Source organism: Ruditapes philippinarum, unplaced genomic scaffold (assembly GCF_026571515.1).
Source record: "Ruditapes philippinarum isolate M1 unplaced genomic scaffold, ASM2657151v2 ctg4791_1_1_1_1, whole genome shotgun sequence".
Taxonomy (NCBI): Eukaryota; Metazoa; Mollusca; class Bivalvia; order Venerida; family Veneridae; genus Ruditapes; species Ruditapes philippinarum.
In genome coordinates, this window is record NW_026863119.1 from 100,256 (window position 1) to 124,798 (window position 24,543).

At 34.5% G+C, this 24,543-nt stretch overlaps 3 protein-coding genes across 3 annotated transcripts in view; all 3 read left to right on the forward strand.

The window, feature by feature from the left end:
- Nucleotides 1-129: 129 nt before the first annotated feature.
- LOC132721183 (mucin-2-like) lies at nt 130-3,658 on the forward strand. Its single transcript, XM_060705443.1, has 2 exons — nt 130-202; nt 1,974-3,658. Exons 1-2 carry the CDS (start codon nt 130-132, stop codon nt 3,488-3,490), a joined length of 1,590 nt encoding a protein of 529 aa, XP_060561426.1. The 3' UTR covers nt 3,491-3,658.
- Nucleotides 3,659-8,069: 4,411 nt separating this feature from the next.
- On the forward strand, nt 8,070-16,438 carry LOC132721184 (uncharacterized). Its single transcript, XM_060705444.1, has 4 exons — nt 8,070-9,705; nt 10,717-11,035; nt 14,245-15,794; nt 15,984-16,438. The coding sequence occupies exons 1-4, from the start codon at nt 8,177-8,179 to the stop codon at nt 16,282-16,284; spliced, it is 3,699 nt and encodes a 1,232-aa protein (XP_060561427.1). The 5' UTR covers nt 8,070-8,176; the 3' UTR covers nt 16,285-16,438.
- A 4,623-nt stretch (nt 16,439-21,061) lies between these two features.
- LOC132721185 (centrosomal protein of 164 kDa-like) overlaps nt 21,062-24,543 on the forward strand; it is a 56,017-nt gene continuing 52,535 nt past the window's right edge. Inside the window, exons 1-3 of the mRNA XM_060705445.1 lie at nt 21,062-21,157; nt 23,582-23,872; nt 24,264-24,397. Of these exons, the coding sequence (XP_060561428.1) occupies nt 23,694-23,872; nt 24,264-24,397 (313 nt within the window). The 5' untranslated portion in view covers nt 21,062-21,157; nt 23,582-23,693. The remainder of the gene's footprint in view (nt 21,158-23,581; nt 23,873-24,263; nt 24,398-24,543) is intronic.

The window sequence follows — 24,543 nt, forward strand, 5'->3', positions numbered from 1 at the left end:
ATTTAACTTATGTGATAACTTGTACTATTTTTGTAGTTTTTTTAGGGTTTTTTCCCCTCTTTTCTCCAGTGTTAGTATTTGCTGCATGAAGAGGAGTAAATTTACAGGACTTAGATCCCAACAGAAACGATGCTAATGAATGACGACGGCGACGACGAACATGATGATGACGATGATGATGAGCAGGACAACGAAGATGACTGTCAGTAGTGAAAGTGGGTTGTTATAAGTATGGCAGCTTTTATCCCTAACCTTCTCCAATCTGAGTATATCGATTTCCTCTTTTCCGTCTGTCCGCCCCGAAATAATGTGACATGAAGGTCTCCAGAGATTTTTACATTTATTCATTTGCGTATGAAGCTGTGTACATGCTTTAATTTGTTTTATTTCATTGTTACAGTAACGTCATAGTTATGGCCACTGTGATGATATTCTTTTCAGAATAATTTTGGGGGTTTTCATTTTGTCATACATAATTATATAAATGACAAAGTTATGCCCACTATGGAAATTTGTTTGATCGTCATTTTGTGGAACTCATTGCCTTTTAGCAACTATTGACGTTTTAGTGATAACCACTGCTCCTGCCCAAATCCTTGGGGGGGGGGGTGGATAGCGGGGACATAGTTGTTACATTTTTGACATTTCTGGCACTACGGGAGCAACTGCTATGTTTTGACAGATAGCAGATAAGTTAATTGCAAAGAGAAGGTCATAACCGCAGAGCGGATACATTACGTAGTAGTTATACCATCAGACCGTTCACTATATAAAACGTCATTTTTAATGTTTTGGCTGAAAGATCATTTGGTTTGGTTCACATTTAAACCGACCTTACTTGATCTTTGTCAGAATTACGTCTCTAAAAGTGTAGTTCAAAGCCTAGTCCAGTGAACACATACACACACACACACGCACGCACACACGCACCAACACACACACACACACACACACACACACAAAACTGGGTCTGATCTTGTAAGTTTTTTTGAAATAACTAATCGCTATCGTATATATGGTTTATTAACTTTATTTGGTTTGTTTATGTGACGAACGTGTGCCTTTTTTGCAACATAAACGCGTTGAAACTAACCACATATAAAACATCATCGGTCACGTTTATGCGACAAGAGCTGTTATATTTCGTTACAGTGGTTGCTGAACAGTGTTCTGGTAAATTCAAAATGACCTACTGCCGTAAGAGAATAAAATACACAATCAACCACCTCTAGGTTCTTTTGCTGTGTATTTTTGATGCTGTTATAATACATGTATATTACGATAGTACGTCTTTTTGGATAGCTACTTAACGTGCTGCGGTTGAATTTGATCGACTGACAATGAATTAAACTGTTCATATTGTCATGGAATCTATTTCTCCAATTCTTTTTACTTTATATGATCAGCATGTTTCAGTCAAATAAGAGCTCTTTCCGTTTATCATACAAAGCAGTGATAATAGTTATGATTTAATTGTATTGTTGTATTGATATATATCCTCCTCCACCTCCTCTTCCTGTCATGGAACTACTAATACAACAACTACAACTGCTGCTGCGACTGCTACTGTGGCTGTTACTGCTTTTGCAACTGCTATTGCTACTGCTGCTGCTTTGCTGCTACTGCTGCTGCTACTGCTTCTACTACTACTGCTTCTACTACTGCTGCTGCTACTGCTACTACTACTACTGCTACTACTACTACTGCTGCTGCTGCTGCTGCTGCTGCTGCTACTGCTACTGCTACTACTGCTACTACTACTGCTTCTGCTACTGCTACTGCTACTACTACTGCTTCTGCTACTGCTACTGCTACTGCTACTACTACTGCCACTACTACTGCTACTACTACTACTGCTACTACTACTACTGCTGCTGCTTCTGCTACTGCTACTGCTACTACTACTGCTACTACTACTGCTACTACTACTGCTGCTGCTAATACTGCTGCTGCTTCCACTACTACTACTGCAGGTACTACTACTACAATTATTACTACTGTAACAATTACAACTACTTCTACAATTACTACTACTGCAACAACTACAACTATTGCTACAACTACTATTACTGCAATAACCAAAACTACTGCTACAATTACTACTACTGAAACAACTACAACTACTGCTACAATTACTAGTACTGCAATAACCAGAACTACTACTACAATTACTACTACTGCAATAACCAGAACTACTGCTACAATTACTACTTCTGCAACAGCTACAACTACTGCTACAATTACTACTACTGCAATAACCAGAACTACTGCTACAATTACTACTACTGTAACAACTACAACTACTACTTCTACTGCAACAGCTACAACTACTGCTACAATTACTACTACTGCAATAACCAGAACTACTGCTACAATTACTACTACTGCAACAACTACAACTACTACTTCTACTGCAACAGCTACAACTACTGCTACAATTACTACTACTGTAACAACTACAACTACTACTTCTACTGCAACAGCTACAACTACTGCTACAATTACTACTACTGCAATAACCAGAACTACTGCTACAATTACTACTACTGCAACAACTACAACTACTACTTCTACTGCAACAGCTACAACTACTGCTACAATTACTACTACTGCAACAACTACAACTACTGCTACAATTACTACTACTGCAACAACTACAACTACTGCTACAATTACTACTACTGCAACAACTACAACTACTGCTACAATTACTACTACTGCAACAACTACAACTACTGCTACAATTACTACTACTGCAATAACCACAACTACTGCTACAATTACTACTACTGCAACAGCTACAACTACTGCTACAATTACTACTACTGCAACAACTACAACTACTACTACAATTACTACTACTGCAATAAGCAGAACTACTGCTACAATTACTACTACTGCAATAAGCAGATCTACTGTTACAATTACTACTACTGCAACAACTACTGCTACAATTACTACTACTGTAACAACTACAACTACTTCTTCTACTGCAACAACTACAACTACTGCTACAATTACTACTACTGCAACAACTACTGCTACTGCTACAATTACTACTACTGCAACAACTACAACTACTGCTACAATTACTACTACTGTAACAACTACAATTACTGCTACAATTACTACTACTACTGCAACAACTACTGCTACAATTGCTACTACTGCAACAACTACAACTTCTGCTACAATTACTACTACTACTGCAACAACTACTGCTACAATTGCTACTACTGCAACAACTACAACTACTGCTACAATTACTACTACTGCAACAACTACAACTACTGCTACAATTACTACTACTGTAACAACTACTGCTACAATTGCTACTACTGCAACAACTACAACTTCTGCTACAATTACTACTACTGAAACAATCAGAACTACTACTACTGCTACTGGGACTTTTCTTGACGAAAATATTTCTCTTTTTTCAGGGTTAATAATTTCGTTATTCGTTGCAAGCCCAATTAAGTGTCCATGATAAAGGTCCTCGGACAGCTATATTCTACAAGAGCTCTATACTTTGTATACGGCATTACAATGCACTATTAATTAATTGGTGTGAGTTAAAGAAGAGCGGCAACAAAAAACAGAAAAATAAAAACATGGTATTCTTATATTGAATGAATTGTCGGTAAAACAGAAAAATAAAAACCCGGTATTCTTATATAGAATGAATTGTCGGTAAAACTTATCGTTATTACATATCAAACTATCACGGTAAAATGAATTGCTATGTGTTTGGCAGGTGCACAAAATCTGTCACCAGAGATGGTCGGGGCAGCTGGCAACAAAAGCGCATTCACCAGCAGTCTGTCGCTTTGCTCTGACCACGAAATAATGACATCTTATCAGTACCTTTTAATAAAAGACTGCTTAAATTTTTAATAGTTGAACTTTAAGGCTCATTAAGCTCCATGAATGTTTTTATTTCTCATGTAACAGTTTTTCACTTTTGGTGTACTTTTACAGTTTTCAAAATGTTACTCATTGGCCAATTATTTGAATCATATTTGCTTCTGTTGCGTTCTGGACATTAGTAAAGTTATAGTGATTAAGTATTTTCTATGGACGTCAAAATACTACTTTCTTACATGGTGCAACTTTTGTGACGAAGTATTTCACATTTAGCGCTACTTTCTTCAGTTAACAGTCATCTTACATGCTCTAAAACCGTTATTTAAATATTATACATGCAAAACCAATGCTTGCCCTTTCTAAAGAAGTAAAAATTTATTCTATTTAAGGCAAACTGTGCCTTTGATAACAAAACCTAGCCTTTCCCGATAATGCAAGCTCTCAAAGAAAACTACTTGTGACTGGGGAAAATGAAATGCCTGTCAAAGTCACGCATTATGTTTAAATCCATCGACATGATTTCAGAACATTACATGAAGAGGCAGATAAATTCCTTGCTACAGATGGTTTACGTTGTCAAAGAAACCAGAAAAGACGTTTTAGTTATATCGGATGACACTGATGGTTTCCTGTTGCTCTTGTGCCATTTTGCAGAACAAGCTCTTCGTGAACAAATTATTATGGAATCACTTGTTCAGGAGAGGGTTGTTAATGACGACAATGGAACAGACAAGACCAATGAATATATTTTATCAGATATTCTCAGTAAGCGGATGAAGTGTCAGGTTTTACACAACATCCGGGACTTTAAAAATAGGTAAAGGAATGTTTCTTAAAGTGTTTTAAGAACAGGAAATGCTCCCTTGCAATCAATTTGAAATATTTCTGCTGACTTTAAATCGATGTGACTTTAAATCGGTGTTATATCAGTGTACACGTTTTGTGTCCGCCTGATATGGTGTTCATGCAGACACATTTGTAGAATGTCAAATACTTGGCAACGTGTTTGGGCGTCACCTTCTGCTGCACCAAAGTCGTATACGTATAGACCGACAGAAGAATCTTTTCAAGAAACGTGAATAGAGCACATCTTCAAACATGCATTTAGAAAATGCATTGGTTTCAGATACTTCAGGTGTAGATCCAACCTTGTTCGGACGTTAAAGTGTGGAAATAAAAGGTTGTTCGCCTAAGTCATTTGCCTGAAAGGGTTTAAACTATTACCACCGGATTTTTGCAGATAATTAAATGTTCCTGCGAAAGTCAGGCGACTTGTCCTTTGCTGAGATGTCGATGTTACCTTTATGTGAGCCGCGTCACGACAAAACCAACATAATGGGTTTGCGACCAGCATGGATCCAGACCAGCCTGCGCATCCGCACAGTCTGATCAGGATCCATGCTGTTCGCTTACAAACCCTATACTGATAGCGAACAGCATGGATCCTGATCAGACTGCGCGGATGCGCAGGCTGGTCTGGATCCATGCTGGTCGCAAACCCATTATGTTGGTGTTGTCGTGACGCGACTCATATGACTGTCAGGCATGATTTTTATGCCTGTGAAGGCTGTATAATGTGTAACAATGAGCAAACATTTCTATTATTACTTGTAGATGAACATTGCTGCGTTTGACAGTATATCCAGTTATATTTTTTTGTGAAAACCAATAATCAGGTGGATAATGTTTATTGTATGGTCAATACTAATTCTAATCCCTGTATAATTATTTTGTGATTTGTTGTCGGTGTGATACTAAACATTTATAACATAACTATATACGGTTTAACAGACCATCATTTTTATTGACAAATTCACTTAAACCATGTTCATTGCTTTTTTGGGGTTTTTAAAAAAAAATTTGTCCTTACAAATTTCGGTCTTATAGTACCAACATTGCCAGAATTAAGTAATATTTATATGTATTAGGGACTCCTGAGAAATTCGAGCTGAAAATAAATAATGAAATGCGGACTGGTCTACAATGGGCACATTTTCCGTATTTCAAAAAAAACATTTGCACTGAAAAAAAACACAAAATAGAAATCTATCATTTGGATATTCCTATAAAATTCTGATTAAGTAGAACGACCGGACTTCCGTAACCTGACTGGATAGTTTCTTCAGATGTTAGACTCCAGTCTCTGTCGGGCGGGTTTGAACCTTCAACGGTAAAGGGTAATGAATTGAAGTCACCAACCTTAGTCAGTTGACCAAGGCTCGAAAGCCCATGGCGTAACACGTATGGGTATAAAATGTATCAATTATCCAAAAAAAGATATATGAAAACTTTAAATTTGTCACGGTCGTATTAAAAAGTGTATGTAATTTTATATTTTTGTTCATTAAACAACATGTGAAAATTCTACATAGTTCATATATCCACATGTATACATGTATCAACATTGTCTAAGTTTAGCATGTCATTTTTAATCTCTTCACCGGGAACTTCTCTATTTTAGACAGTATTCTGCCAGTGTTTAGTAATAAAATGTCAACAAACTTTGAAGACGAGTTCACAATGTTCAAATATGACTCTCAGTATCATTAAAATGCATTAATTGTCACTGTTTTATTTCATTTCACATTATCATTTTATTAAATTAAAATTAAACCTATGACCTTAATTTGAATAAAAAAATGACTGAAAGCTAAGGAATGCTTACTGGAGCGAAAACTTGTAAATTACATTATAATCAAAATCATCTTTGAAAAAAGAAAACATGACTTTTTTGTGTGTATATATACATTTCCAGTCTGTAAAGGTACATCAAAAATGTTGTGCTAATGGCACATGTTTTTTCATTCTTCTTGGCATATATACCATAAAATTGTGAGACATTAAAAACGCCAAATACACTATTACCACACTGGCCAGAAGCGGTGGGTACATCGCAGCCGCAGTGGAGTATTCGTTGCAAAAGCGGTGGATAAAAAATGGCCGTTGTCTGTTGTCGGTAAGTTAATTACTGAATTTTACTTTATGTTTTAATATTTTACTGGAAACACCTAGTCAGACGGAAGCCCACACATGTACTCTTCCAACTTATTACACGCACACAATGCAAACGCTTCTGTACATACCAAAATTCAAACTGTACAGAAGCTTTTGCATAAACGTCAATGAATTGCATCGAGTGCGTGTAATAAAAGTATTTTGCTGGGTTACAGCACGTCTAGTCACGTCCACCATACTCTCCAGATCTAGCCTCATGCAAATTTTTTCCTTTTCCCAAAACATAAAATATTCTTATCTGGTCGTCGACTCAAGTCCCGACAAACCCTTAGCTCAGCCGACCTCCGAGTCTACCTAAATCGACGTACCGTGCGACGCATTTCATAAATGGATTGTATATTTAAAACAGCGGAATAATTTGAAGGCGTGAAGTCAAATACTTTTGACATAGCGTACAATTGAACAACCCTCGTACAAATATATTAGAGTGAAACTGCATGTCCATATGACAAATGAAGTTACTTTTTTTACTTATAAAATGTCATTCTAAACAGGCCGACGTAAAATTGTCATTTGAGAACAAACGACTGTACATAAGTTTTCGTTTTTCTCTGTGAAATTTGTGTAACATCAGTAAATACCTTAATATATTGCGTGTACGCTTATTCATAAAACATTTTGTTCACAAACAACATCACATACATACATGTATTTTAATAACAATAAAAAGACATTAAGTTGTTTAGTACATCAAGCTATTTCGACAATACCATGGCGACAACTGTCATTTAGGAATAATATATTGGCAACAAACATATGTGTGTGTGTTTCTCAAATACAGCTTAATAAAAAAATATACGAGGATTTTACAATAATATACAGGTAACTCATATTTTTTAAATTTTTACCTGATTGATTTTCCCCCCCCCCCCCATTTATTTCCATTTTTCTCCTATGTACATGCATTTGTCTTTTTAATGCGACTAAACGAATATGCAGGTAAGCTGTTTTTAAAATGTTTTAATATAAGAGTATTTAAAGAAGTTTATTAAATTTAGCCTGCATTTAACATTTGTGACTTGAATTATGAGAACGTTATTCCTGTTGAGGTTTTTAGAGAATTTGTCAGTTGTAGCAATGAATTATGAATGGTACACGAAGCGTAACACCATCTCTCCCAGCAGTTTAAATTAGCATCAACGTTTATTTGTTACAAGATACAATTAATTACACTCAACCGAGACAAGATCTGTCAGTCACTGTTTCACAATTGCGATAAAACATTCATATGATATAAAACACCACTTTACGTTACTTATATATTGTATCGCTTTCTCTTCTTAGATTGGAAACAATGATGATTGCTTTCATTGGTGTGCTGATCTCTTGCTGCACGTGTGTTAACAGTATGGATATAATCATCAAAGCTCCGGCTGGTGATATGTTAGGTCGGACATCTAATGTATTCTTTGCCGGTCAGAGTTATACGATATCAAGTTTTCTTGGCATTCCGTTTGCAGAGTCAACACATGGACCAAGGCGCTTCGCGAAGCCTGTAAGGAAGGCTAAATTTACTGGGACATACAACGCTACCGAAGCGAAATTGTCGTGTCCACAAAATGTAAAGTGGGAGTATGGTCTGGAAAAGATACCAGTCGGCGAGGATTGTTTAAACTTGAACATTTTTGTGCCTGGTAAAAGGACCGATGACAAGCCAAAGGCAGTTATGATATTCATTTATGGAGGTGCATTTCAGTACGGTTTTCAGAATGCTTACATATCAACAGCTTTAGTAGCATTACATGACGTAATATATATCACATTTAATTATCGTGTTAGTGCTGGTGGATTCCTGGCAAGCAAGAAACATGGTCTTAAAGGTAACTATGGTCTATGGGATCAGCATATGGCCATACAATGGGTACATGATAATATTGCAGCATTTGGAGGCGATCCTACCAGAGTAACGCTCTTTGGTGAGTCGGCAGGGGCTGCGTCAGTCATTTATCAAGCTTTGTACAAAGGGAATGAGGGTCTCATTCAGCGCGTGATAGCACAGAGTGGTGCTGTCTGTACGTTCTGGTCATTTGAGAGATATCCAGATATATTGTTCAACGACTTAAGTGTTAAAAGTGGATGCCAAAGAAAAACGTTTGAAGAAACAATGAAATGCTTAAGGGCTATGGACATCGAAGCCAAGGAAAAACTTATCACATTTGAGGCTGACTTCTTACCAGTTCACGATGGAGAATTTATAAAATATAAACCTGAAGATATCTTTATCAAAAGAACACCCGAGTCAGCTAGTACGTTACGACGTTTTGCAAATATGGATATTATCATTGGGTTAAACAGTGATGACGGATTAACAGAGCTCGAGTCCTTGGCGCGAATGTTAGGAGACAATTTGGATACATTTCTGAACGGTATGACGGAAGAACAGCTAGACAGATATACGGATAAGCTGTTTAAAGAAATGAACCAGACACGAAATGATATTTTAGTAAAGTCGGTTTTACACGAGTATACCGATTGGTCAGTACCTAGAAGTGACGTCACACGACGTTCTTTGTTTCTTAATCTATTAAAAGACGTACATTTCACAGACTCTACAATGCAAACAGTGAATGCATATGTTAGCGTTGCGTCTCATAGAAATGCATATATGTACCATTTTGATCATAGACCAAGTTTTTCACATTCCCCAAAGTGGGTAACTGGAGCTGACCATACTGAGGAAATTCCGTTTGTTTTAGGATTTCCGAGATTCTATATGTACCTGTTTGGAAAGTTTTATGACGATCCGCCATTACACGTCCCACAAAATGAGCTGTATTTGTCAAAAGAAATCATGAAATACTGGACAAAGTTTGCAAAGACTGGGTAAGTAGTATCATATATTTTTCTTAATTTATGTGTATTACCACATCTGTTTCGCTCTTAAACATATGGAATATGAATTGTACGCTTTTTTGAAAGACGAGATTCGTGCTTTCCACAACACCGTCTACATGTATATGATTTAGTACTGACTACGTCGCAGTACCCCCGTACGTTATTCTTAAAGCAGCACGCTTCCAGATTCATGTAAATTTTCATGAAAATTTTGGAAGTGTATTTAAAAGTAAAATATTGTGAGGTGAACAAATAAAGTAATATTGCATATTGCAATCGGCACTTACAATCCAAGAAAATTACCAAAAAGTGGACCACATGTGCAAAAACAGCCCTTACTGCTTAATTACGCAGTAAAAATATGGTAATAAAATACAGCAAAAAGTCTTGAACTGCACATAACATGTAAAATTTAACTTGGATCTTGAATGTTTTTACCTTTCTTAAAATGTTAGTACATTTTTCTCAATATTGATTTTCTTGAAATATTTTGGCTCATCTGGAGGCGTGCAGCTTTAACACTTACAACGCTATGAAAATATTTTAAATGAACTTGTCCATCTTTTAATATAGAAAAAAAAACCAGTATGAGATAAATATTCAAAATATAGACTGACTGAATAGCGAAGAACGGTGCAGACCATGATCAAACGGCCCTTATGTGCAGGTTGACAGGCACTGGACGCATGAGTAGGTTCTGTTACCGTTAGCAGGCTTAGAGTTAAGAAAACGCTTACTTTTTCTGATGTTCGAAAACGTTAAGCAACGAAAGATGAATTCGAGGGGATTGTTGCTAAAATTTTTTAATGTAATTCATTTTTTTATGTTTTGTGTGTAACAACCGTTCGCTCAAAGCCTTTGTATTGTAAAACTTTTAATATATTCACTCTCTAAAAGTTGACGAATGCAAATTTATGCAAAACTGTAAAAAACTGACACGTGTCAACTTTTCATACAAATGTATTTATTATTAACATTTACAACAAATTATATTTTCAGGAGTCCTAATAACCCTGATGAAGTTTCCAGTGTTAGCTGGCCCGAGTATACAGCTAAGAACCGGACATTTCTTATTCTTAAAGCAGACGACAATCTGTTTCAAACAGGAAGCTTTTTCAGAGACAAGTATGTGAAATATTGGAATGAAGTTTTCCCGAAGCTCCTGAGCTTACTTCAGACAAAAACGCAAATTGTTGAATCTAAGGAATGTTTTAGTGCCAGTACTGCGGACAATAATTCTGCCTCTTCGCAATGTGTTGGTACATCAGTTATGTATACTTTACTGGTGTTTTTATTTATACATGTATGTCTATCTTCAAATGAATAAAATTATTACTTATCTTATGATGTATAAAATATTATGACACAATATTTCATAGCATTAGTTTTCGGGTTTTGTTTAATTTGATATATTCTTACTTAGTGTTTAGAAAAGGAAACAAAAAAAGTTAAAAATTAGATGGTGTTTTTATTTCCTTGCTTCTCAAATGCCTGTACAACTTGCAAGTAACTTTTAGAAAATAATTTTATCACATGAGGCCACTAATTTCCCATATAATACAACCATTAGTTTTTTTTCTTTTTATTCCAATGAACCTCAAATGTTTGCACCATGTGTTTACCAAATATGAAGCATTATTGGATCTCTTTCATCAATTTAGCCTCGTTTTTATTTTACGAGTACAAATATTCCATATCAGATCACTATTGCACTCCATCCAGCCTTTTTTTCGAGTCCAAAAATCCATACAAATCACTATTTGTATACCGTCTGAACTAAAAGAAATCATTAACAAATCCTAAATGTATTTGAAGTAAAAAAGTTTTTTTAAATTGTCAAGAAAATGGTGCCGTGATATTATTATAGAAATTAATAGTTAGTACAATACTGATTCTGATGGACCCGATACAGCTGCAAAACGTATATAAGAGTCGTCTAGCGTCTTTGTAGATTTGACAGCAGTGTACATGTACTTGTCAAATACAATGTAGAATTCATTATTGTACTCAACAATGTATAGCTTTGTAAAATGACATGGCAGTAGATGTGAGATCCTATATATAATGTCTTGTAACCTATTTTCAGACGTTACTTTTAACTGGAACGCTTTTATAATAATGGTCAATGCAAATAAAGTTTAGCTGAAAACTAAAACATAATATTAGCAGACCAAGCAATTCATACAGATACATGTATATTTTTTCAACTCAACTATTCAATGGTGTCTTGTGTTCATGTACACTTAGCCAATTAGACAAACTTTTCAAAGATCTGTCGCACGATATTCATTGGTCAGTGTACATTAAGTGTCGATTTCTGATCAATCAAATACCTGAACATTGGAAATGTCATTTTTCCTCAGACACGTTTTTTTATACATTTGAGAACGATATATGGTTCAAGTTTCAATATAGATTAACAATTTCAGGGGCGCCAGTTTAGATTTCCAGTATCCCCGAGTTTATATAAAACTTTGCATTTGATTAATTACATTATCTGTAAGAAAATCTAAAAATCAATTAAATAGATGTAAAAACATGTATGAATTTCTTGATTTATTTTTGTTTGGTTTGTTCGAATTATTTATAAGCTTTAATATTGTTTTTGTCATCATGAAATATTTCTAAAAATGTTCTTTTCTCTGACCTCCACCCATGCTTGAAATTTGAAGCGTCCGTTTGCCGATCAATGTACAGTGTAATCATACATGTATAATTTCAAAATTTAACTTGCTTGTGTCATACTTTCTGACTCACAGACACTTGGGGTTTGGAGCTCAAAACGCCTTTAAAATCCAAATAAAATGCATATTTGTCAATCCCAGCACATGTACTGATCATATATATCAAAAAAACTTAATATAAGCCGTTTTGAAAAAAAATCATATTTCAACATCTATAATAATACACAAGATAAAAATGTTCGCCGGAAAAAATCCGCACCCCTACCGTCATAATCACCATGTATTTTAATCCATTTCCAATATTTTCACATAATCCTTTGGTCCATCGACACAGAAGATATAATTCTTCACGATGATGGTTAATTTTAAACTTCAACGGTAATATAAACAACGCAACAGCCGAAATAAACATCAATATTCTCGCCGTTTTTTTTCAACGACAAAAACTTTCGATAAATTCAATGGACCATACGGCTATGAACGAAGCTATCCGATTATGTGGCCCCAGCTTTGCCGTGTGCAAAATGCGCAGCGCTTTTAAGTTTGGGAACCACATAATCGGATAGCTTCAGTCATAGCCGTCTGGTCCATTGAATTTATCGAAAGTTTTTGTCGTTGAAAAAATACGGCGAGAATATTGATGTTTATTTCGGCTGTTGCGTTGTTTATATTACCGTTGAAGTTTAAAATTGACCATCATCGTGAAGAATTATATCTTCTGTGTCGATGGACCAAAGGATTATGTGAAAATATTGGAATGGATTAAAATACATTGTGATTATGACGGTAGGGGTGCGGATTTTTTCCGGCGAACATTTTTATCTTGTGTATTATTATAGATGTTGAAATATGATTTTTTTTCAAAACGGCATATATTAAGATTTTTTGATATATATGATCAGTACTTGTCCTGGGATTGACAAATATGCATTTTATTTGGATTTTAAAGGCGTTTTGAGCTCCAAATCCCAAGCGTCTGTGTTCTGACTTAGTTCGAATCAATTAAATATGATAGATTCCTACTCTGACCTTTTATTTGAATAACAATAGATTTTAACATGTGCTCTTTTTGTTAATAAATGTGTTGTAGTGAATCTTTTATTGTATCAAGTAATCTGATAATTAGAATGATCTATATGCATGGGCGGGGTGCTTATAAAAAGGGAATCAACTATGTTTCTCCATCCTCCTAATCATACTAGTTTTGTCCCTTTGTAGTTCATACTAACACACTCTATACTTGAGAAGCAAAATACGATCACTAGCCTAAAACCAAAATAAAATTTAAGGTATTCATATAGAAGCTGAACGGTCTATTTATTTGTGCGTTTCCTTAACTTAGATTTTTGGCAAGTTGTATATCATACTTTAACTAATTTCAAACTCTTTAGTCTATTTTTCAATTATTAATCTTAAAATAAATAAACAACACAAAATAGCTTGCAGTAATGTACGTAATTTGTAATGTAAAACTTTCATGAAATGATATTAATAATAACTTTGAGATATGACCTAGCAGTGTAAAAACGCCATCTTATAAGTTACATATGTTATTTCAGCCTAACAATTATCTAATATCCATGCGTTTGAATAAAACAAACGTGTAGCATTAATTTTAAAAATGAATATTACACTGTAATTTGAAAAAAGTAAAATGTTGCCTTTAAATGCCTCGACACGAGAAAGAATGAAAAATGAAAAATGCCTTTGTATAAACAGTAAAAAAACTACTTTATACTCCGATGGTTTATCGTGTCATCTACCAAACTACACGGTTTATGCACTCCCTAACTTCAAAACATTCAATATATGAAGTGTTTTTATGTGTTAATTTTAGTGAATTTTTATGGGTGAAAATAAAATGGAGGTTAATCACATTTTCATAGCTTTGTGTTTATTTTTATGCATAAACAAGGTCGAAAGTGAAGATGTTATTGTATCGGCTCCTGCCGGACCAATTAGAGGAGAATTTACATCTGTACAATTTAATGGACAACCATACAAAATATCAACGTTCCTCGGAATACCATATGCAAAATCAACTGCCGGACAAGGACGATTTGCAAAACCTGTTAAACGTGAAAGATTTACTTCAGTATTTAATGCAACTGAAATGGCACCTTCTTGTCCACAAAACTTAGACTGGGGACCTGGACTTGACCAGCTAACAGTGAGCGAAGAGTGTTTAAGTCTTAACATTTTTGCCGGAGCCTCACGTAGTGAATTAAAGGCGGTTATGATATTTATCTATGGAGGAGGGTTTCAGTTCGGATTTCAAGACTCATACATAGCATCTGCTTTAACAGCTTTGCATGATATTGTTTATGTAACTATGAATTACAGGGTAGGTATTTATGGGTTCTTGGCCAATAAAAAGCATGGATTGAAAGGAAACTATGGCTTGTGGGATCAACATATGGCTATACAGTGGGTCCATGATAATATTGCAGCATTTGGTGGTGATCCTGGAAATGTAACAGTGTTTGGGGAGTCCGCTGGGGCTATTGCAGCCATGTACCAGGCTTTGTACAAAGGCAATAAGGGTATTGTCCACCGTGTAATTGCTCAGAGCGGGGCCGTTGGTTCAGATTTCGGCTTTAGCAGGTATCCAGATTTATCATTTGAAGATCTAAGTCGACGAATTAATTGCAAAAAGGCATCATTTGAACAAACAATTGCGTGTCTTCGAGATAAGAGTATTGATGACTTTGAGAGTTTGATAAAATTTGAAGATATTTACTCGCCGGTGCAAGACGGAGAATTCATCGACTATGACCCAGAAATTGGCTTTAAGAACATGACTAAGTCTTCACCTGATGTCATTAATACCTTCGCTGATGTTGACGTTATTATTGGGATAAATAGTGACGAGGGGTTATTAGAAATAAATACCCTCATGAAAATGTTGGAAGACAAAGATTCAAATTTTACAAATGGAGTTACGGAAGAAGTATTCAATACTTATGTTTATAAATTTCTTGAAAATATAAACAAAACCAGAGATGTGCGTATCTTGAAATCAATCAAGCATCAATATAATGACTGGAACGCCATAATTAGTGACGATTCTCGTCGTGCAATGCTTTTAACATTACTAAAAGATTTCTTTTACACGGCGCCTGCAATCCAGGCTTTGCGTGCACATTTGACTAAAAGCACGCGCGGCAATACTTACATGTATTACTTTGACCACAAACCAAGCTTTTCGAGCTCTCCTAATTGGGTTAAAGGTGCCGATCATACAGAAGAAATACCATTTGTCTTTGGCTTCCCGAGTATATTTATGTTTGTTTACGGGATATATTCTGAAGACCCTGCCAAAGAAATTCCGGTGGATGAGGTCAATCTATCGAAAGCTATGATGAAATATTGGTCGCAATTTGCTAAAACTGGGTAAGACTCATTCAAACATTTGTTTAAAACATTATTATCTTTTATATATTTTCCTCTAGCGTATTGATAACCTGCGAAAACGTTACATTTATACGCATAATCCGTAAAAACAAGTACATGTATAACTTTCATAAAAATATTTTTTTTTTCTGTGTTAAATTCATTTTCTTTTTCTGTATTAACCGACAGAAATCCGAATAATCCCGATGACTTTTCACTAGTCCATTGGCCACAGTACAACAAGACAGATCAAGGATATCTAACTTTAAGAGGTGACGGGAACATGGTTCATAATGGAAATCAGTTCTTGAATGCATTCAACTATTGGACAGAGATATTTCCAGACTTGACACAAGCGGTTGAAGCAGTCGAGAAAAAAGAAGAAAGATCGTCTGATTGTTATGCAAGTGCAGCAGGTGTAGTGTCCCTTCAAGCAGCATGGGCAACACTATCACTTTCTATATCAATATCATTAACGATATTCATGTGATGAATGAAATGATTCACAGTAAATTGATAATTGCTTGGTTAATGCAAGGTGCTTGAGAGATGTTGCATTTTTTACGTTATGGACATAATCAAATCTTGAGTCTGCAATAATTATATGAGCCGTGTCATGACAAAACCAACATAATGGGTTTGCGACCAGCATGGATCCAGACCAGCCTGCGCATCCGCGCAGTCTGATCAGGATCCATGCTGTTCGCTATCAGTTTCTCTACTTTTAATAGGGTTTATAAGCGAACAGCATGGATCCTGATCAGACTGCGCGGATGCGCAGGCTGGTCTGGATCCATGCTGGTCGCAAACCCATTATGTTGGTTTTGTCATGACGCGGCTCAATTATAATGATTGATGTTTTCATTGCATCCGATGTATCTCAGATTTTGTTATTTTGTATAATTAAATTTATTATTTTAGTTCGCCAATATATATTACCTACAAGGTATAAGAATAATGATTGTATAAGTTTGACTGTTTATACGTAAAATATTAAATGCTTCAGAACATATATGTAATATATAAAAGCCGATCTATCTTACTTTTGTCGACTATTTTTTACAATAAAATATTTGTCTACCTAAACAAGTTTATTGATTTTACTTTGTGTACTTAAAAGTAATAAATCTACGTTATTAACATACTTGAATATTCAATTGAATTAAGATCAAATCTAAAATACAAATGTAATGCAATTTATTTTTGTGATGTTCAAATATCCCGTTTCCGAAAATTAAAAAATTCAACATTTTGGTAAAAAGTTTATTCAGTCTAAATCGACAAATTATCAAGAAGCCACCAATACCCCCTATCCTTCTTTTTTTTGGCCATAACTCATTTATAATATGCATTATGTGACCCAACCCTTTCAATAAAAGAACCAAGATCCGAGAGGATCCCGGGGCAAGAATTTTACAGTACCTCACATCATTCAGACGCATTCGGAACTGCCTCGGCTATTATCTATAATCCGAAGACTGACGGAAAGGGTCGAGTAGTTGCGAATGCATTCAGACGTTAATGGATACGTAAGACGACGTAATATAACCGTCATACTTTAGTGTTGCCTCCGATAAGTCAAATATTCCTTTGTGAGGACAAACTTGTTAAATCCATGTGTCACATGTATGGAACATGGAATTTTTAGAATGTAGAAGAATGCCGCCTATATTCAAACAAGCGTATGAATTATTTTATTTAACTCTTGTTAACAAGTTGGCATTTGGACATTCACGGACCGGTGGACTATCATAAAATATTCTTCTCAGAAGTCATTGTAATTACTAATATTTTAGTATTTCGTGTAAAATCATGCCACTGCTTAATCCTCTTTTTTATCAATGGAAATTTCAAGAACTGTACGAGTAAGTGGTGTTTGAAAAAACGTTGCGCTCGTGATCAGAAATCATTACAATGAACCTTTGTACGTACAAGTGAATGTAGTTGTACACATCAGCAAAGTTGTGTCATTTCTAATTGTCACGGTTCAGAACTGTTCACTATTTAGGGGAAGAAGAAGAGTAAGCGGCCGGATAGCTCATCGGTCGAGCCGCGGTACGGTATTTCGAGAGTCCCGGGTTCGAGCCCCGGTCAGGCTGTACATTTTTCTAACCCTGTGACATTTGGCGCCGAACGTGGGGCCGTGACTGATCTAGCTCAGAGTTTAATTTACATTGCTCTGTAACTCTGTGAAATTCGAGGACGAATTTCAAAATAGCAGGGGAGTATGTCACGGTTCAGATATGTTCACTATTTAGGGCAGAAGATGTGTAAGCGGCCGGATAGCTCAGTCGGTCGATCCGCGGTACGGTATTCCGAGGGTCCCGGGTTCGTGCACATTTTTCTCACCCTGTGACATGAGTTTTGGTGCAGAATTGTTCCAAATAAAAGAAATCTTATGAAGAGAACACGTGAGAATGCGAACAATGTAATAGTTATAGTGTATGACGTGTATGAAACGAGTGCAAAATCGAGGGATGTTTCTGTCAAAAAATGGCGAGGTCGTAAACCGAGACAATATTTTGCAGAACATCCATAGATGTCGCCTTAGCCAGTGTTATATCCCCGTAACTATACGAGTTTCATATATTATAACTGTTTATCGCAATTTCGTAATTTTTTTTCGCAACAGAAGTCAGCGTGAAAAAATCTATGTGCACTTTGGTCTCATGTTCCCCTTTCTCTCTAGTTTCAAATGGAAACCTTAGATAAAATGAACAAATACCGTAAGCAACCTTACATATAAAAAATAATAAGGCAGTTGTTTGAAGTTGTTCTCGCTGTCATAAAGAAGAATAAAGCAACATTTACGACCCTTGCAAACTTAAGGACATCTAATGTTAAAGACGGATTGAGAAAGTAATGTTGAATAAATATTTAAGGGCTTTTTTCATTGGAAATAATTCATTTAGCGGATGTAACTTCAAATTTAGCAGTTGTATATTAGAGAATAAATTTCATTTCATTAATTATCCTTGTTTATATCATTTATTTATTGTTATATTTTTTGCTGATCTATACAAGTGCAAAAAATCCCAACTGTTATAATATCTGTTGAGTCTTTTCTCTATATGAATCAAAATGAAAAAAAAAACTGCACTGTTATATATATGTACAATTTTCAAATCCTCATCGAAAGTGTACTGAATATAATGGGTTAGTAAGAACGAAGAAAAAGTTCGAAACCATGCGATAAGTTCTCAAGGCAGCATTTGAACATGATTTCTAAAAACGCGTCTCAAATTGTTTGCTATTCGTTTGGACTGTCGTTCAACCTCATTCCATAATTCCAGTAACCTTGTTTTAATTTAGTTATGTTCAATTGCGATTAATGCTCAACAAAAATTTTTTTTATTAAATTACCTGGTAACACACTGATATTTATCCACTTAAAGAAATGTTTTCATCAATTTACAGGTAGGGTGTCTGGGACCTGAAATCAATAAGGACTCTTGGGATCCGGGATCGTATTAGATAATACAGAAGAGCACTCGTGATAAAGAAGTGGAAGTGTACAGGACAATATAAGCAATAAAAAGTATTTAAAATAATGAAGTGTAAAAACAAAATGGAATGTACATATAAAACTGGTTTTAAAACAACAGGTCTTCATGTTAATATGTTTAAATATGGTCACACCCTGTTAAAATTTTCAATGGCTGGGACTTGCACACGTGAGAGGTACATGTAGTATTTAATTAAGATTGTGCATTTAAATAACGAATACTACAGAATAAGGATACGTATGTTTTGTTTGTCCGTCTGTCTGCCTGTCTGTCTGGGGCTTTAGCATTTGGCGGTAGGGGGTATAGCAACCAGCCCATTCATTATTTTGTAAGACATAATGAGCCGCAGCACCAGCTTGCTGCAAGACCACTTCAATTTCGTAAATATTTCGTTACGTGTGAAAACTCCAGACACTGCTAACATATTCCAGGTCTTACAGAAGCTTTGTTATCTTATTCCCGAACCTTGGGATTTTTGCGATATAGTATGTTCAAGAGTTCGGTAACCAATTAATAATGGATGTGACCTGATTTGGATGCTTCTATAAATTCCTTGATCTGTGTAAATAGTGACAACAATGTATCTGGCATCTGAAACTGGTTTTAGAATTTTGTTATGGAGAAGGATTTGAGATTTCAAAAATTGCTGGAACTTTGCTTGTTGAGTCCCCCCCCCCCCATTTATATAGTGCTCAATACAAATACAAAAAATTGAATCAAAATAAAGATCAATTTAAAAAAAAACAAAACAAATTTTTTGATGAACTGTCCATATCTTGTAAAGAAATAGTAAAAACTGTTCTAAAAATTATTTTATTAAGTTAATATCAGAGACCATTTATATACCATATCGGTATCTGTTAATTTTGAATATTAATGCTAAAACTGTGAAGGTATACAATTGATTTTTTTCTTCAAATTTCAAATTCAAGCAGCTGTGTTACATATGACCTATTTTTTTTATGTGAAACCATGCTGTAGATCATATAAAATATTGTTAACCGAAAATGTTTGGCGATTATATACTGCAGTATAACTTACAAAGAGCGCATGTTAACGACTCAGGTCAGGGATTACTAACTATATCATGGGTATGTGTATATGTATCAATAACAGTTTAAAACTAAGATAAGATAAGATAAGATAAGATAGATAAGATAAGATAAGATAAGATAAGATAATCTTTATTTAAAGTCGGTTTCATAAAAACATATAAACATTAGCTATATAAGCTATTTTCCGACAAAACTTATTATCCTATAACAATTCAAACAAACAATCTGTATAAAAGAAAATATATAAAAGTATTAAGAAGATCAATGTACATTTATGAAAGACTCTGTAAAACAGTTAAGATTTATCAGCACATATAAATATGGGTAAGAAAGCATTAAATGATTAAAAGCAAATATACATTACAATCAAACATCACATAAAATTACATCATACAAGAGTTCTATTTATGTACACAACCCTAAAATCAGAAAAAGGATTAGAATTTTTTAAAAATTTAAATTTTTTAAAATAAATTTAAGTAAATGATTCAATTTTATTTTATTTAATTTTATTTTATTATTATCTAGTATAGTTAACACAATCCTGGCATCCCCGACCTATAATTACGAAATTATCTTCCTTTGTCATTGCCATGGAGATAAATATAAGATTTGTTTATATATCTATGTCATTGCTTTTCAAAATTGTCTTTGGGTCAATTACAAACTTAATTTAGTTAAAATCCTTTGGGTTCAATTACTGGAATTTTTCAAAATGGCGACCATTTGTTGACAGTTACCTGTCCGTGGATTAATTTCCAGTCTTTCATACCAGTTGTTGCTTCAGCACGGAGATAACTATGTAATTATGTGAGTATTTAAAGTATCTTTCTATATTTGAACGAAATACAACACTTTTTGTTGTCAATTTTCCAAAATTACCTGTTGAATTTAAGAGAACAAGTCTGGACAAAACGCTGAATTTTTTAGAACTTATGTAGACGACTTTTTTAAATGTGTTAAAACATCTATAATTTCAAAATTAGGATTCGTGCAAGCTAACACTGAAATAATCTTTATGCTTCACTTTTATTGATTTTGCTACAGAAGTTATAATTTCTTTACAGGACTTCTTGACGAAGTTGAAATTCAAGAATTACCGTCGATAATTTTGTCTGGAATCAGAAAATCACACTGATTTCCTTATTTTTCGAAATGCATTATTTACAACAATTAGGTAAAATGGCACATGTTTTGTAAATCAGACAGATACATTGTATAGATACAACCAAAACCATTAAAATAATATGAAATTAGGCAAAGCCTATGAATGGGGAAGGCGTTAAAAATTCCTTTCATTTTTTCCGATTTAAAGGTGTCATTCGGTATTACATGCACCGCTTTCGTTTTCATTTGGAACACTCCACGATTATCATTTATCCGAAAAGTTGAGATTTGTTCCGTTATCGGAATACCCCGCCTATTATCATTGAGTTACATTGTAAATGGTGGCGCCGAACTAGAACTGACACTGAAAATTTCATTGATAGGTATAGAATTCTACATATTTTTTAATTGCTTTTTTATTTGATTTTCTTTTAAATATACACATGTAGTCTATAACCGGGCAAGACAAAGCCTGGACCCGCTTCGCGGGCCCGGTCTTTGACTTCCCTGTATAAATAATTAAAAAAATTGTCACAATTAGGGTTTCTTAATCGGACAAAAATCATATTCGATCATCGAAAATAATCGAACAACCCTTTTCGATCAATCATTGATTATATAATCGAAACATTAACAATAACAATAACAAAGTAAATATGTACAATGTTCATATCATGCTTTAATATTTATAAGAATTCCATTTCCATGCATGTAACCACCACTTTATCAACTGAAATAAATAAGTTTAAAGATATACTATGCTCATCCTTGCGTAAAGTATTTTTATCAAATAAATTCATTAAAATCTATGAAATTATTATGTGTCACTTTTCAAAAAAAAAACAATGAATAAACTATGTATGGGAATAAGTTAAGTTGGTCCTTTCTTTACAAAACTGCCATTTTTTAATGACACTAAATATTGATATTGCAACCACCTTTAGTGTGTAGAATAATTTTTATAACATATCTTCTTTGTGTGAAGTCAAAACATATTTATTTTATATTTACAAAAAGACTGAGTAGCAATTTTAAATATTTTCTAATGTTAAATTTGAGCATAGTATACCTTTAAACTAGCATGCCTCACTGTCAACTATTAACTCCATGGTCACCAGTATACTTTCATATTCAATTGAATGAAAATTATTGTTTCAACCAAAACTGGCTTTAATTTAGTGTTTTTATAATACAGTGAGTCACTTAAGTAACAGCAAGAAAATAAATTACCGATAATCGATTATTAAACTTTGTAATCGATCATCGCTGATCGGTTCTATAAACGATCAATTTTCGATTATACTCGATCATCGTTTAATCCCTAGTCACAAATATGCCCACTCGAACGATGGTCATTATGATAATGTAGGTGGTCTATAGATCACTTTCAGTTTCACATCCTGGTATAAAGCGACACACTGATTGGCTTATGATAATTATATTTCTGATAATGGGAGCCGAGGTTACAGACTTTCTATATGACATGTGAATAAACATTAATTGGGGTCCTTAGCAGTGTTAAATGTAGGACCTTTGATTGGGACTTGACTTTCTCAGCACATTTGACTTATATAATAATCATTGATATAATATATCAGGGCTCAGCTACATTGGCTTTACATAAAGATCTGTACATGCGGTAAGTAAAAATACAGGGCAAAGACGTAAACACTTGATGTTCAAACTTGGCGAAGTTCAGAAACATTAGGTGACTTAGTGAAGTTAGTCACTGAAATCACTCAGATGCTATGGAGAGCCCTTATAATTGAAAGAATTTAGATTAAAATGCCATTGATACTACACTATTATAAAATATGGTAATAATAATTAGTGCTCGCCAATTTTTTTAAGCCAATCACCGACGAGGATTTTTCAAATTTTCAGGTTTCAAATCTTAATAGAACAGATTTTATATAAACTGGACGTTTTATATTATAAAACGCAAGTGGGCGGAGCACTAAGCCGGTAAGAGTGCATATTGGATGTTCTTCGTAAATAAGAAAGCTACAGTCGCTTCGCAAGCTCCGCTCCTTTTTAGCTTTCTTATTTACGAAGAACACCCAATATGCACTCTAACCTATACATAAAACCTAATTTCTGGCATTCTTTATAATTACAGAGCAAGATTATGTCAGTACAGTGTTGAGAACATAACACAACAAAGAGTTGAACAGAAAGTTTAACTTGCAGTTTAGTCTGTGGGTGCGTATTATCTAGATACAGTAATCAAGATGATGATAAACGACCAACTAATCCTCGAGGAGGATTACGATGAAAACTATGTTCCCCCTGAGGATGAGATTTGTGAATATGCCCAGTGTATTGGTATTGACCCTGATCTGGAACCACATTTGCTATGGATTGCTAGAGAAGGCATCAATGCTCCCCTCCCTGAAAATTGGAAACCTTGGTATGTTTGTATTTTTATGTCAGCAAAATTATAAATTTGCACTGTGTAGTTACATTAAGTACTGTGCGAATGTATAAAAAGACTAAGTTAAAGAATTATTTAACACACTGTTAGTTTCTTCAAGATAAATTATACTAAATTTGCTCAGATTTTGATTGTTATATTTTTTTTATTCTAGTAGAAAAGTAACTGTTGTCCTACTTTACATAGTGATTTTAGTGCTCTGTCATTTGTCACTTAGGCATGCTGGCCTTCGTCATTATAATTGTTTATCTAAATTGGAACTCAAATCATTTTTTTGTTTTGGAACAACACACCCAAAATTGTTATCTTTTTTTCCTCATTTTTGATTTGATGTAATTGATATATTTATGTGTTTATGATAATACAGTCAAGATCCAAATGGTGATATTTACTACTTCAACTTTGCCTCTGGTGAGAGTATATGGGATCATCCATGTGATGAGTTCTATAAAAAGATGGTAACTGAAGAAAGAAGGAAAGTTAACCTGTCACAAAAACAAGGTAATTATAATTTTATTGGGTTGTCAATAATTAGGTTGATCTTTAACTGCTGTGGATTTAAATCCTGCCAAAGTACATTGTATTGAAAATATTGCTGTTTAAAAGCAGACTCCTAGAGCGTGTTTGTTCTACGTTTACCATTTTGA